The following is a 16139-nucleotide window of genomic DNA, read 5'->3' as shown; positions in this document are numbered from 1 at the left end:
GCTACATGTTCTTTAAATAACCAGGACTATGTTTTAAATGTGTATTAATTGGTTTAATACACATTTGTTTTATTGCATTAAAAAGTGAACCGAGCTGTTGAACCAAGCCCCTGGCAAAGTAGCCAAACAATGCCGCTTCTTTTGTTGGCCACAATCTCATAGAGGAAGGACTTCTCCTCTGGACGGCCTTTATATGGCCACTGTGGAGATGACTGCACAGAGTGGCTGGCATTAGGCATTGGCTATTGTAGCAATTACGATGATAAAACTGATATCATTACATTCAAATTGCATGACTCACTTCCTCTTGAGCTGCCGGGGGTTGAATCATCTCTTTGATGAAGACCAAGTCTTTGGGCAGCTTCAGGCCACATGCCCTCATCATCCACTGCAGATCCTCATTGGATTTCATCAGGTGGTCGAACATTTCTACAGAGGCGTCCTCATGCTGCAAGGTACACAAATTCATTAATATATTAGTATGATAATTCAAAGTGATAAAAATGAACAATGACTCACTGTTTGAATAGAAAGGGCCTGGCTTTGCTGAAAACATGACAGTATATGTTTACCAAATGACAGGTCTGTTGCCAAAACTTGCATAACGACAGGGAGCTCTGTAAAGCAACAGCCTGGTTTGCACCGCTCCCCCTATACCAGATGTTTCACCACTCCCACTCTTCTCATACATGTTTAAGTTATTGCTGATATTTAACACAAATGTAATGGTTATTTAAACATGATAAGTCAGAATAACATCCATTCTATTGTGTAAGGGAAAATGGGAAAGATAAGAATGAAAAGCATCCATAAAACAATAAATGTGAGGCGTGTCATTATTCTGTATGCCAATACATTGTGTAATCATTACATTTCATATTGATAAGTTAAAGTGATATTGTTTCCATTTACCCTTTCCATTTACCCTTTAATTAAACTGAAACGCCTGAATTAAGAGTAGAATATAAAGATATATATATATATATATGTAAGCTTGCCCAGTTTTTTTTATATATATATATATATAGGAAAACCTTTCAAGAAGTTCCTGGAAAAAAGCAGACAATGGTAGTTATAATATCCTTTGAGAGAGTACCCTGCATGTGTCTCATAATACCATGAATGCCACAACTAATTGTGCTTAAAGGAATAGTGCATCATTTTGGAAAGGATTATGCTTTATTGCTTTTGACTGAAAAAAGCAACAAAATACAACTAATTAATTAAAGGCAATGCCGCATTGAATGTAAAATATTGCATGTGTAATAAGATACGATAATTCTTTATTGTCAGATCAAATCTGACATGTTTCTTGCATCATAGCAGCTCCATTTGCAACATCAAACAGGAACAAATATTAAAACACGATACAAGGAAACAAACATTTAACATAACTGTGACGAAGGTAACTTCGTCACTGTGGACTGACGGCTTCGGGCCTTGTAATATTGCACATGTGGTTTAGTTTGAAAGTGTTCCCCCTCCCGTTTTGTCTGTTGCTCCTGATTGTGTTCACCTGGTGCCCTGTGTTGTCTCCTCCCCCCTCACCTGTGTCTTGTTGATTGATTAGTCTGTGGGTATTTAGGCTCTGTGAGTTCTGTGATTTTGGTGTGAGATCCTTGTGGCTGCTGACTGTGTTCAGGTGGACAGCAATTGAGGCTGTGAATCATGTGTCAATGATGAATAAATGCCCACACCGGGTTGTATTTGGACGTTCTGCCTCTGCCTCCTTGCTTGGTCAGGCCGCTCAATGGTCAGTCTCACAATAACAATCACTGAAGAGAAAACATGCTTAAGACTCTCAAGCGCACATTTGACCTGGGATTGAGCTCTGTATTTAATTTGAGGATGGACTGGTGCACAAAGGAGTGCTTCAGTCTAGCTTTATTACATCGTGGGACCTTGTACCTCAGACCTATTCACTGTTCAGAACATAAGATAAGATAAGATAAGATAGTACTTTATTGATCCCAATTTAGGAAATGTTTGAAAACATGTTGGGGATCAGAGATGTTGATGGCTAGCCTCACTACGGTATTATGGTAGGTTGATTCATAGAATTCCTCACAGGGGTGACCTACAATCTTTGAGAAGATTTTCAACTGGTGGAGCAGTTTTGACTTTAAGGCGGAAGACATACACTTGTACCATGTAGTATTGCAATACGGTAGAACAGTCAAAATCACAGATTGAAAAAACATGATCAGATCATGACATGCAGCTGCTGGCTGGGTTTTATAAATGTGTTTTATTTCTGTTGTTGGGTATAATGTCACACATTACAGACAATAGGAATAATAACTTCTCACCTTCCAGGTTTTCATTTTTTAACCTAGTGGACCAGATGGGGGTGTTACTTTGGGGATGAACATTGCATCAAACAGATGGGAAAAGGGTCCATGTCCTATATACGGAGAAATATAAATATTTTAAGCAGATGGTGCTGGCTATAAAACAAACTGAAGTGAGACATTTTAACATTCTATAAATATATATATATATTGCATTTTTGATTTTTGATTATTCTCTGTTCACAGTGTATGTGAGAAAAACTTAAATAACTAAACAGGTAATACAGGGTAAGAAATTGTTGTATACAAATGGTCATTTTGTTGATGAATTATTCTTTTATAAACTATCACATATTAAAGTGAAAGGTGTGTATCACTCACCCAGGTCATGGCATAGCCCAGCAATCTTAACACAAAGGATGTCTCTGTCAGTGATGTTGAGATCCTGCTTTTCCTTCAGAGCTTTGACAAGCTCTCCTGCTAAGTACCCCACCCTTCACCAAAGCATACAGCAAACACCAATAAAAAGTCATCACCCAATTACCACTTGAGTGTCCTTGACAAGAAGAGGGTGCAACTCCATATGTCCGTGGATTGGATCATTAAACACCTAACAGAATACATACAACAAAAAACCTGTCAAATGATGACCCTAAAGAGTACAACTAAAACAAGCTCCATTTCTTCTGAAGGCCCTGAACATGTAGTGTGAAGCGATACATAAAACTAAATAGTATATCACCTTGGGAGCTGCTGGCCAGATCTTCAAGATACTATCCAAGATTTTCTGACGATCCTCAGGTTGACTAAAGAAATCGTGAAAAAAAAGCATAGTAGGTTATAAGATAAAAGTCAAGCCAGGGGGAAGTTGTTGCACCAAATTAGTGCCAATGCTTCAGAAAAATGTGCAACACATTTCCTTCTTTTCAGGATGTTATATCTTTTTTTAAATTGCAACCTGGTTTGACAAGGGATGATACTCACTATATGCCCTTCCCAACCAGAACACCATCATTGAGCTCCCGCAGCTTGATAACAGACTTTTCTGGGTAAAAGAAGATGCAGTGAATTACAGTCCTGTATCACATTGCATTTTTTATGACTAAAAGAAAAACTAAAGCATTTTTCTGCAACAGCTTACTCAATTAGGCCAACGATGATATAAAACCTAACCATCAATTTAAATGACCAAACCAGAAACGTACCTTTAAATGCATCTGCCCACCTTCCAAGTCCTTTTTCTCTCAGGTACTCACACATATCCTCCCCGCTCATTTCCCCATAGTTTTCTGACGCCATTGACAATGTTTTCTGTGTCTAACTAACGATAGAAAACACAAATAATGTCGCTCCCTAATACAGCTGATCATGAAACGTCTGCACAAATATGCTCAGGCTTTGAGAAGTACCTGGTTTTAATGTCTCTACCACACCCATCCGATTGGTCACTGCCCATAAAGGGAAACTATTCGGACAGTCTAATAATAACAACAAACCAAAACAAGTTGTCCAAAGGTGTCGCAAGTGAGCAGTATATTAGATTGGCTCTTTTTGCTGCTACTTTGACAACATAGCTGTTACACATTTTGTTTTCGTGCTGTTGATGCCAAAAGAAAATTGTTCTGTGTTGATGAACAACGACTGAGGTAGATTTTCGCCTAGCAAATGTTCCATTCAAATCAAGCAACATTTCCAAATACTTTTTAGACAAATTTGACTACTTGTCAAATCATCCAAAATGTTATAATTAATAATATACAATTCTTTGGCCAATAATCTACAAATATGTGTAAATAATAGTTTGGTACTTAGAGTTCATATTGTGAATACTAAATGAGTGCCTTCACTTTGCAGTTTAGTTACTTTAACTTATGTAAAACATCTGAATACTTCTTCCAGCTCTGTATCACAGTAGATTCAAGGTGCTCCCAGGTGACACATTTCCATTAGAGGAGAATTTAATATCAAACTCAATTGTTTTTATTCAATGCATATAGAGGCAACTGAACCACACATCAACATCCATGCATTTTTTCACTTGTCAGTTGTTATTCAATTTAGCTTAAGAAATTTAAAATGTTGTTTCATAAGGAGAACAAACATGAGGCCGAATCTAAACAGGAATGTGTAAAAACATGTGGAATCATTAAACATCTGATAGAACAAGAACAAGACACACCTAGTTGTTTCATATCTAAAAACCAAACCAGGAGAAACACCGGTTCTCTTGCAGGATCAGTGAAGTAGTTTTTCTTCGTTTCACTCAATCTACCTGGCAGTAAAGCTTTTATTTTATTTTAGAAAGTATTTTTTATGACAAGTTTATAAGCTAAATTGAATTCATCAGCTTATTCAATTAGGCCAACCATGATATGAAACCTAACCATCAATTTAAATGACCAAACAGGAACCTGGATAGGTGTGGACATGAAGAGTCACTGCTCAGAAATGAGGAAAGTCTCCAAAAAATTCAACTTTATTTAATTATTTTGTCTCTTTACGTGTTTGTCTGTAGCGCGAAGACTATCTGGAATGGCCAGAGTACTATATATATTCTGTCAACTCAGAGGATTAAGGACCTTTGTTTAATAGATACTTTTTTTATTGGCAAGCTTAAGTGCAAGAAAATAAGCCCCGTAGGCGAGGCTCTAAACATGTATTTAAAGGGCGGCAACCAGGAAGAACCTATCCTGTGTTGACGTCATTTGAGGTGGAGCTTTCTTCCACCGCTAACTTAACGTTCAACTAACTGTCAGCAGCGTACAGTCCAGAGAGAGGCACAGACTGTGAGGGGTCCAGCATCAGAACACTATGGCAGGAAAACCAGCTCAACCTAATGAGTAAGTAGTTCAAACTGTTTGTAAACTTTCAATATGAGAGCCCCGAACATCCCCGAGAGAAAGCACTGAAGAAACTGAAACCTTGACTTTAATTATATGTATTATGTTCAGATTTCACCTAATTGGGTTAGTTGAAAGCAATAATATAAAGTGTTAAAGCGTAAAATATTTCCCTCTGAAATGCTAAGCTAAAATAACTTGAAAGTACTTGAGTGGATGTAATAAGTTATATGTTACATCTTCATTTGTTACAGTATACTTTTGATAAATAAGTAAGCCTACTGTCAGCACTAATGCTGAAACATGTTTTTATTATCAAGTAAGTAAAACTCACAACCAGGAAGTTGCTGCTCCCTGCATTTCATAAGAACATATTTATTACTTTATTAAAATAAAGTTCAGATGCTTATCTATATGACTTACTTTTAGGTAAAGTCACAAGTCAAAGAGCTGCTGGACATGCTGCCAAAACTGATTTGACCGAAATTAAGCAAAACCGTACTTCCAGGCAAAGCTTTTGCTCAAACCCAAAGGACAGAAGGGAGATATCAGTAACAACTGCAGCCTGTTCCACTGGTGTGTGTAGGAGAGTACTGTTTAACTATATTTTGATGAATGTCAAAATCAGAAAGGAATTCAGATTTCACATGGAGAGTCTCCAAAACATGTTCGTCTTGTGATTAAAGAGAAAAAAAAAATCAACTTTACATAATGTCTGTCTTGTTGTGTGTTTGTCTGTAGCAACGGGGCTAGAAAAGATTTCATGGAACCTGAAGATTACTTCATGGCTGCAGCCGTTCTGTCCGCAAGGCAGAGCAGAGACCCAAGCACACAGGTTTGTGTGTGTGTGTGTGTGTGTGTGTGTGTGTGTGTGTGTTGTGTGTGTGTGTGTGTGTGTGCGCGTGTGTGTGTGTGTGTGTGTGTGTTGTGTGTGTGTGTGTGTGTGTGTGTGTGTGTGTGTGTGTGTGTGTGTGTGTGTGTGTGTGTGGGTGTGTTTTCACAGTGAACCTTTTTAAATCTTCACTAATAAGTGATCGACCTGTCAAATAAAATATTAATGATGCAGTTGTTGATATTTATTTCTGTGGAACAATTGTTTTATTATTCTGGAAGTAAAAATGTAAAATATTCGATCAATTATTAATAAATATATGTAGTACGTGAAGCCCTATCGCCGATGTAGTACTCTAATCTGGATTAACTAAACATATTCCCTCTTCCATCTTGGCAGAACTCTTGGAGGTTTTTATTGCATTAAGTAGATTCATTTTGCAGTACTAATAATAATCTAATAACAGGCTCTTAAATCTTCAACAAACACAGAGAAACATTTTCAAAAAGATCTTCGCAAATTCATTCAAGCTGAGTGCTGGTGTGTATTAGATAATGACGGTTGAAGGAATGGATGTTCAGAATTAAAGTGATCCTTAAAATGTCTGGGCCTTTAGAGTGTGTGACTTTCTCCTGAGGGCAGCAGGTTGTTGCATCTGATGTTGGATTATTTCATGATGCAATGTAATGTTTGGTATTTAAAAGAAGTTCAGCTAGACTAAACTCTGGAACCTCACCCCCTTTGCAGGTTGGGGCGTGTATTGTGAACCAGGACAAAAAGGTAGTTGGCGTTGGTTACAATAAGATGCCAAACGGCTGTGAAGATCACATGCCGTGGTCCCGCTCTAAAGGTGAAGATGCTGCTGCCGCTGTTTATGCTGCTGGCGGTGACCTCACCGTTGCTACTGCTGCCAAGGTTGCTGCTGCTGCTGCTGAAACTAAGCTGGACACCAAATACATTTATGGTGAGGACGCACACACACTTCATCCTTTTTGCTTAACTTTTAGATTTCATTTCTTTCTGAAATCAAACAGTTTGTTGGAAAATCCAAAATGTAGAATAGTTTTACCATTAAAATGCCTTATGATAAAAATGTTTGCGAGAAATGTATATTTTTTTACATATGTGATGGTGGTGAGGAATGATAATATTATAGTTGGATTTATACAAAGGATTCATCTTTTGTTGTTGTTGCAAATATAGAAGCGATGGATAGAATGACACAATAGAGACGTTAAGCTTTTATTTTCATTGTTTCATTGGGCAGATGTCCTACCAAATGTACAATATTATGGATGTCACCAGGGGTGTCGATGGTGTGTTAGGAGAGGTCTATTCCTTGGGTGATAAATAAATCACACTATCATTGGAGCACATGTATATCATGCATGTCTGATTGTTTATAACTTGTTTGTTCTCCAACCTAAATACATTTCAGACAAGGCACTTGCATGCCCTCTATTGATGGGTGCCGTCTCCCCCTCTCCCCCTCTGTCCCGCAGTGTGCCACGCAGTGCTCAACGCCATCATGGACAAGAACAGCGCTGATGTGAAGGGCTGCTCCATCTATGTGACCCTGTTCCCCTCCAACGAGTGTGCCAAGCTGATCATCCAGGCTGGTGAGTCCCTGCAGCACGCACACACACACACACACACACACGCACACGCACACGCACACGCACACGCACACGCACACACACACACACACACACACACACACACACACACACACACACACACACACGCACACGCACACGCACGCGCACGCGCACGCACACACACACACACACACACACACACACGCACACGCACGCGCACGCACACGCACGCGCACGCACACACACACACACACACACACACACACACACACACACACACACACTTCAGTCAGTTGTAACTATTGGTAGACTGATCATTATCATTATGGCAAACATTTGATTCATTGATTCGAGTGAACAAATATTTTGATGCACTTTTACAGTTGAATAAACTGAGTGCTGCTTTCACTCCCATCAGTCAAAAATGTTGTCCCTATCAATACTGATGACAGATTTATTCTGAGTTACTCCACTTCTTATTCTCCTTTTCTCTCTTTTACTTTAACTGCCATGATTCTGCTATAAAGATTAATAAGTTATTTCTGTATCCAGGTATGAAGGAAGTCGTCTATCTTTGTGATAAGTACAATACTTCTCTGGAAACACAAGCCGCCAAACGGATGTTTAAACAGGCAAAGATACCATTCAGGTGAGACACACACACACACACACACACACACACACATCCTTGTCTTTATTGCATGTTGGGGTACCTGACCAGACCATCCCTTTTGGGATCCACCCTTTCTGAAGTTTGTACTGGGTTTTGGGAATGGGAATGCATTGAATAAACAAGGAAGACCCTATTCCACTAATGCCCGTATCATACCCTGATCATTGAGTTTGTTGTTTTTTTTTCCTCTGTGTGTTTTTGCAGGGAGTTCCTCCCCAAGGAGACTGAGGTTGTCCTTAAACTCAAGAGCGTCTGAATGAGGCGAGGAATGAAGAGGATGACTTGATAAGATTAAAACTTGTTTCATCAAATGCGTTGGTTGTGTTCTTCTTTATATATATATTCTTTTTAAATCCATTGACATTTTTTAAATGGGCATCTGCTTAACTGTCAAGCAAAATATGAAAACGTTAAGCGAAGCTCTAACTGCATCTGCCATAGGGCCTTACAGCAGGCCAATGAGTAAGACCTGGTGACCTAAAGAGTCCAATTGAGCTAAAAAAAATCTTAATTTTGATGGAGCTTGTTGAGGATAAATTACCAAGGCCTCAGCCGTCTACTCCTATAGTCAGCGTTCAGGCATGCAACCTCAGTCGCTCCTTTCTCTCTTTCTAATAATTGTAACACTTTTTATTTTATTTTACATGTTTTATTTCCTTGTATCTAAAGGCGTAAAACATGTCTAATCCCTGGATCATAATCATAGGCTACATATGTGTGATCATCATACATCATTGTTTGCCAAAGTTACCTGCTATGAAGATGAACAGTTTAAAATCTTTGTCTTCATAACATTCTGTGTCTCCACACCTTCATTCCTTTAACCGTGTCAGCTCTCAGTTGAAGTCAATAAAACATTTGGACGGCATGATCTAATGTCCACTGTGTTCATTATTTAAATTGCATTTATGATGTAATAGATAAAAGGGTTTCTTAATTAAATGACAAATGCATACAGCTTGTCATTCAGGACATCAGACAACACATTCAAATCACTTTTTGATGGAAGTTTTTTGGTTTAAAGTATAAGTCAACAGATTGTGTTGTGTAGTGTTAGAAATTAAAATCAATATTCAATGACGTAATTTAGTTTAAACGCACAGTAAGCTTTGTCGTAGCAGCTTTAAAATCAGCTGGGGTCTAGAGAGAATAATCAGTTAGGTGACAAACGTACAGCAACACAATGTTCGTATTGAAAGCAATAAGGATCTTTATATTTGCAAGTATGTACTGTTCTGAGTGAAACAGGCTCTCTTTATGGGAGGACATCAAAGCAGATTTGCAATACAACAACATTCTGGGAGGCCAGCTGATACCCCCTCTGGCACTATGCAAAACCATCTCACCCTACAAGACAGTGAGATATACACAGACACAGTATGCAAAACCATCTCACCCTACAAGACAGTGAGATATACACAGACACAGTATGCAAAACCATCTCACCCTACAAGACAGTGAGATATACACAGACACAGTATGCAAAACCTCACCCCCTAAACGCGTCTAGGCCTAGGCTCCACGAGGACGAAAACGGGTTGAATCCGCATATTTCTCATGCGTATAGCCCTTTAAGCTCGACGACGCCGTAACAGAAACGTAGAAACAGACCCCGCAAACGACAACGGGTCCAAAGGTGGATAGATCTGGGAACGGAGCGCTCTGGGGGGTCCAACGGGGCCGTGGGGTCGCCTATACGGTCACCCGTTTCATAGCCCCGCCTCTCCCCACCTCTCCCCACCTCTGCTGCTCACCCCCGCAAAAGTACACTGCACACTGAATTCAGATTATTTATCTTTATCTCGATATGGACATAAACGCGAGTGAAGTCTAATCTGACAGGACGGAGACACGCAGCTCCTCAGGCTGTGAAGCAGCGGGAGCAAAACACACACTTCAAGTCAGATCACCACCCTTAGCTATTTTAATTACCTCTCAAACTACCTAAACTAGTTATAAATATGTTTATTTTTACTGTCGGGTTTACTTACTGGATCAGCTGCTGCATGAGGAAGCATGAAGATTTAAACTTTAACACACATTGACCGGCGAAAAACTCCTGCGCGGTTCCCTCCGCCCCCACCGCGGAGAATAAACAGAAGTGCAGCCATGACAACCATTCTTCTTCGCTGCTTTTGTGGAGGAAGTTGCTGCTTTTGTGGAGGAAGTTACAGCGCCACGTACAGGTTCGGCATATGTACTGCAGCTTTTCCAGCGGTTGGATGTAAACGGAGCCGTCTCGTGGAGCTTGACACAATCCGGTGTATATTGCGTGTGGTCGGAAGGTTTTTTGCGGTTGCGTTTGCGTTACTCCGATGCGTTTTGCCGTATGTGTTCTCGTGGAGCCGGGGCCTCATACATTTAAGGTTCACTCTCAGAGAGATGACCTAATCAGAGAAACTAAGACAATGAGAAAGAGGAGGGAAGTTCCCTCCTTACGTCACCGCCCACCATTGATGAGGAGGAGTCACCACTAAGATATAGAGAGAGGTGACGGAGCTCTGGACACTTCTTCTTCTTCACCACGAGACTTCACCCCTTCACCCCGGCGATCAACAGCTGCTCTGTCTCTCCTCTTACCCTCTGCTTGTTGTATCATCGTGCCATTTAATTAAACTCAACCAATTTGAACCTTTCCGGAGACTCCATTAGTCTCTTCATTCTAAGCTTCTCTCCTGGGCGTGAGAACAACGAATACTTCTAACAGTAGACCTTTGACATGACTGATAAAAGGAATACTCGCTTTTAAATGTGCTTTATAAATAAAACTTGATTTGATTGATTTGATTTGATGACTGATAAAAGGAATACTTACAAAAAAAGAATGTTTAAAAAACATTATTTTATTTACGTAAAGTTTGATTTCCATAGTTTCTCTTTTGTTATCTGGACTTATAATTTCACAACTTCACACTCATTTTATATTTAATATGCCATTCTTGCACACTAAATGTAACTAATATCCCAGCCCTATATATTTTCTAATCTTTTATTTCTAATTATGTGCAATACTTGTTTTACATACTGCTTATCTTTTCAGTTTAACTGCATTATGATTGAGGATAGTCAGACAGGATTGTTCTTTATCATTGGTTATCACAACAGCAATTTAAAGTTTGGTTACAACAATCACAAAGTACACAGCAGACCTACTAACGTCACAAAGTAATCTACCAGCAATAATCCATTGCATTGCGTTGTGGCAAATGTTGAGGATGGTTCAATGTCTTCCTGCAGTCTCTGGACTGGACCACCCTGTGCTTTTTGGAAGGAAACTCTGCATTTGAAACCCCTCCTGGTCCTATTCAAATTATTAAGGATTATTTTCACCCACGGCAACTGTTGGTCTGGAACATCAGGTCTTAGGCAGCCTAAAGACTCTGACCAAACCGACGCCAAAATAATACTTTTGACTGAGCTTCTGTTAATTGCATCACGGTTCTGCTTCTTGGCAAAAAATACACTACAGCCAGCAGCCAACTATCACTCATGTTCTTGCACCTGCCTGATAGAAAATAACTCAACTTAACAGCAGGCAGCAGTAGACTGTATTTGCACAATTACTACTCCAGTTAAAAAAAAAAAAAATACTGACACACTGCTGTCTTTTTATCATTTTGTTTATTTCATTCATCTGCTTCATAACTAGCAATGAGCATTACGTTACATTTTATTCAAAGCAACTTACAATAAGTGTAATAAACCATAAAGCAACACACAATGAGAAACATGCAGGTATATACGCTTCAAATAAGCTAAACCATTGTGATTGCTGGTGCATTGTTTTAAAATGGTCCTAACCATTTCAGTGCTACAATCTTTTCTTTGGTTTAAGTTTAAAGGCCAAGGTATACAAGTGACACAGGTAGGTTTTCTGTTTGTGACAAAGATTGGTGACCTGCTATGTCAGCACAACCAATGTAAATTCCCTCGGCAGAAAAAAAGGGCCGGCATCCGATCATGAGGTGCTCTAAATGAGGAGAACAGTCCGAATAAATAATCCCCACATCCGAGCACCAGTTATTGTTCACCATAAAGCACACACCTCCCTTACTTTTTCCCTGAGTTTACAGTCCGGTCCTGGCGAGAAATAGTAAATCCGTCGGGGACAATGACGGAGTCCGGGATAGAGGTGTTGAATGCAAAACATGTGGCACAAAAAGCACAGGCAGCAATGCAAAGCAATGCATTTCCTGCGTATATGATTCAGTTGTTTTGATTTGATTCTGTGCGCTGGAATCTGTATCTTGATTGATACACGGCTTGCAAAATGCTGGTAGTCATAATTTTGACTAGAAATATAGCCTTTATACTAAAAAACAACCAGAAAGGTATTTAGCTTCCTCTATATTTTCACTGATGGATGGCAGTAGTCTTGCAGCCAGAGATTAGGCGGACACCTGTGCCCTGTAAGAAGCAGGATTAGCGGTTAGCGAGGTGATTTCAGGGTCGGTCCTACGACGCTGGTTCACTTCTTACCGGGGTAGCTTATGCTGAACACATAGCAGGTTATGTTCCAGATAAGAGATCAGCGTATAAAAGCTCTGCCTATTGACCAATGAATTCTCTGTGAAAATGATGTCAACATTTGTCGATGACACTGTGGAGCTCGGAGCGAGAATTGTGAGAGGCGCTCTCAGGAGGGAGAGGATATTTAGGGACAGACAAAACCCTTTGGCTTTCTCTGATGAGTATTTGTATGAAAGATACAGGTTCTCGTCAGAAGGGCTGACTTATCTGTGTCAGCTCCTCGAGCCAAACATTGCTAATGCCACACGTCGGAGTCGTGCACGTGCCGCAGACTGTATGGCTTGCTTTGCATTACTTTGAAACCAGCAGTTTTCTGTATGCTGTGGGTGATGCAGAGAACCTAAGCAAGAATACAGTCTGCAGTGCTATTCTTGAGGTCGCACATGCTCTGACAGGGTTCGCACACTCCTTTGTTGTGTCCTGCCACATGTCCCACGCAGACGATCAAAGAGGGATTTTACAACATAGCAGGTATTGATATCGTTATGTGACTATATCTTTACAGTGAATGTTGCTCCTATGACGTAATAATAATAATAATACATTTTATTTTGGGGGGCGCCTTTCATAGCACCCAAGGACACCTTACAGGGCATAGGGTAATATACTGTAGGGACCATTTAAAACAGTGGATTTAATGCAATGTCTAAAACAAGACGTACACTGTTGTATAATAAATGCAGCCTTCTATTTCATAGGGTTTACCAGGCTGCTTGGCTGTATAGACTGTACACACATACCCATATCTGCGTGTCTGGGAGAAAATTAAGGCGACTATGTTAATCGCAAATCAATCCACAGCCTCAAGATTCAGGTACATCTTGCACACTCACTCAAAGAACACACATTGAAGTCTGGGTGATTAAAGGAAATCAGACATTTAAATATTCACACAGTACATGTTTCACACTTGGAACACCTTTTCTGATGACCCTGTATCCTGACCCTGATGAAGGGCCACAAACAAGATTTAATGTGGCCCATGCCAAAACCAGGGTCAAGATTGAAATGACCTTTGGTCTACTGAAGGCCCGATTCACCTGCCTGCGAGGGCTCAGAGTGGCCCCCTGAAAGAGCTTGCCCTATTATAACTAGTGATGTGTCGGTCGCGAACGAGCCGATTCTTTTGAACGGCTCTTTGGTACGAACGAGGGGAACCGAGTCCTACTTGGTGAGAGCCGTTCTTGTTATCGTTCAATCGTTGGTCCGCACTCACTGCCTGCCCAAAATCCACTCGCCTTTTAAAAAGCTTGATTTTGTTCCCCAAACGTATTCTGTGAAGACCCGCCCCTACTCTGATTGGTAGGTTTTCAGCACGAGGAGTGAGATGGGGTTGGTCTTAACGGAATACGCGAGAGAGAGAAGTCATAACAAGTGGCACAGGACAGGTAGACAACGTGTTTTTCGGATGGAAAATGAGCCAAACACGAAAACGCAGCAGCATTTGGATGCACTTCAACCAAAACCCAGGCAGTGATAAAGCGCACCATTTGTAAAGGCAACATCCTGTTAAGCCCTAGAGCCCCCCTGTACAGGGGGCAGTGGGGTGTTTTTTCACGAAACTGTGTCTCAGGGCTTCTTAATATTTAAAAACCTATTAATGTGTCATACCCATTTAACGGGAAGAAACTCAGCTAACTGACAATACAAACTATTTTTACCGAAACAAAACACAAGTCTCACAAGATGCGTCTAAATGAGCCCTGAGTGAAAAAATGCTAACACACTTACTACCGAACTCAAAGTAAAAATACCCTTATTACTTATTGTAACTGCAAAAACAAGATATCAAATTAAAGCTGAGATTCCACAGATTCTATAGGTATAAGTATCATCACTGAGCGATCAGAACTCGTGACAGGGGAAGCAAACACAGACGTCACAACACGTGAGTTACGGAACATTCACGGGAAATCGTCTCAAATTAGCTGTTGTTCTGATCAATAGTCGTGTTCAATGGCATTAAAATTATAAAAAACGCCGCTGAAGGTTAATCCATAGGTTAATCCAATGTGTCTGTGTCACTTTGAAAGGATTACTGATAATCCATCATTGCATTTTTATGTAAAAAACGGAGATTTCATATTATTTTTATTTTTATAAATCTCTCTTAAAAGGTCAAATGTCACTTGTTTTGCATCAATCTTGATACAGGGTACTTATTATATGTTGTAGTTTGGATTCCTAAAGCTTTTAGTCTACTAACCCATCATCCAAGGGTAGTTTTCACTATAAGTAATGGGTTTTTTGTAGGCGGAGGTAAGAATTTACCTTTTTTTACAATGTTCCATCTGAATTTACTCTGACACAGAAACATCTATATTGATTCTGACACTTCTACATCCAACTCACAGATGTAACCTGCTTTGAGAAAAAAATTATTAATTAACCCTTTTAGAAGTGAAGTTATAGTCATTTGTTCTGGGCATGTCATTTTCGAGCCTGAAACCTGAAAAACAGGCTCAGTGCTTAACAGGGTCAACAAATAATCTCCATCGCCACTTAAAAACACAGTAACTAATATTAAGAGTTGCATGAATTTTATTCAAGGCAAGGCAACTTTATTTACTTAACACATACAGTGGGTAAATTCAAAGTAGTACATTCACTGACATGATGACATGGATATGGCGCCACCTTGTGTCATGTTTACAATGCCGATTATTGACATTAGGTCTGGCAATACAGTCAATCATTATCCTGGTGATTATTTCGCAGATAAACCTAGTAACCCCGCCCCCTTTAAATAACGGATCTTTTGAACGGCTCTTTGAAAGGAACGGAGCCATAAGATCCGGCTCCCTTCAAAGAGCCATAATTCCCATCACTAATTATAATGGCATGTGTTGTGCCTCATAACATCGCCACAATGAGGAAGGAGAAGGCCCCTCCTGCAAACCCCCAACCTCCTGATGTGGTAGACCCCATCACCCAGACTACCCTACTGGCGGGGCTTTCAGGGAGGCAATCTCTGTTTTATTTTTTTTAGGAAAAAGAGATAAAAACATGATTTTAGTTGACTTTTTCTGTAAAGAAAAAGGGATTTCTCTTTTAGGTATCCTAAAAGATTTAATTTTATTTGAAAATAAATTACTGAATGTTACTAAATTAAGTCTAAGTCTTTCTTTCTCCAATTTGTCAACTTCCAGTTTGGCTTTTTTAATTAAAATATTTTTGTGTTCGATGTCCTTTTGTACAGGGCAACCTTTATGTGAAAACTAGCAACAACAACAAAAACAACAACAACAACAACAACAACAAAAACAACAATACTGCTTCCAACAACACAATATAACATGTAAGTGTGAATGACATTAGAAATGATTAGGAACAACATTAAATACCATTTTTTATTGTGGGTCCCCTATAACATGT

General features: G+C 39.7%; 2 protein-coding genes across 2 annotated transcripts; one reads left to right on the top strand and one right to left on the bottom strand.

The window, feature by feature from the left end:
- Positions 1-283: 283 nt before the first annotated feature.
- LOC117479526 (deoxynucleoside triphosphate triphosphohydrolase SAMHD1-like) lies at positions 284-3666 on the bottom strand. Its single transcript, XM_034126543.1, has 5 exons — positions 3497-3666; positions 3276-3336; positions 3034-3097; positions 2836-2901; positions 284-448 (listed from the first exon to the last, which is right to left on the bottom strand). The coding sequence occupies exons 1-5, from the start codon at positions 3588-3590 to the stop codon at positions 284-286; spliced, it is 450 nt and encodes a 149-aa protein (XP_033982434.1). The 5' UTR covers positions 3591-3666.
- A 1310-nt stretch (positions 3667-4976) lies between these two features.
- Positions 4977-8545, top strand: LOC117479407 (deoxycytidylate deaminase-like). Its single transcript, XM_034126359.1, has 6 exons — positions 4977-5131; positions 5873-5966; positions 6711-6927; positions 7466-7582; positions 8114-8210; positions 8439-8545. The coding sequence occupies exons 1-6, from the start codon at positions 5103-5105 to the stop codon at positions 8488-8490; spliced, it is 606 nt and encodes a 201-aa protein (XP_033982250.1). The 5' UTR covers positions 4977-5102; the 3' UTR covers positions 8491-8545.
- Positions 8546-16139: the final 7594 nt, after the last annotated feature.

Source organism: Trematomus bernacchii, unplaced genomic scaffold, assembly GCF_902827165.1.
Source record: "Trematomus bernacchii unplaced genomic scaffold, fTreBer1.1, whole genome shotgun sequence".
Taxonomy (NCBI): domain Eukaryota; kingdom Metazoa; phylum Chordata; class Actinopteri; order Perciformes; family Nototheniidae; genus Trematomus; species Trematomus bernacchii.
This window is presented reverse-complemented; position numbering and strand designations above follow the sequence as displayed.

What these genes read in the sequence shown, in the direction of transcription:
- LOC117479526 (XM_034126543.1), bottom strand. Translation starts at nt 3,590, where the DNA reads ATGGCGTCAGAAAACTATGGGGAAATGAGCGGGGAGGATATGTGTGAG. An exon ending in CTGGTTGGGAAGGGCATATA is followed by an intron (nt 3,098 to 3,275) that starts GTGAGTATCATC and finishes CGATTTCTTTAG; the next exon opens with TCAACCTGAGGATCGTCAGA. An exon ending in TCTGGCCAGCAGCTCCCAAG is followed by an intron (nt 2,902 to 3,033) that starts GTGATATACTAT and finishes GTATTCTGTTAG; the next exon opens with GTGTTTAATGATCCAATCCA.
- LOC117479407 (XM_034126359.1), top strand. Translation starts at nt 5,103, where the DNA reads ATGGCAGGAAAACCAGCTCAACCTAATGA. An exon ending in AAACCAGCTCAACCTAATGA is followed by an intron (nt 5,132 to 5,872) that starts GTAAGTAGTTCA and finishes GTTTGTCTGTAG; the next exon opens with CAACGGGGCTAGAAAAGATT. An exon ending in GGACACCAAATACATTTATG is followed by an intron (nt 6,928 to 7,465) that starts GTGAGGACGCAC and finishes TCTGTCCCGCAG; the next exon opens with TGTGCCACGCAGTGCTCAAC.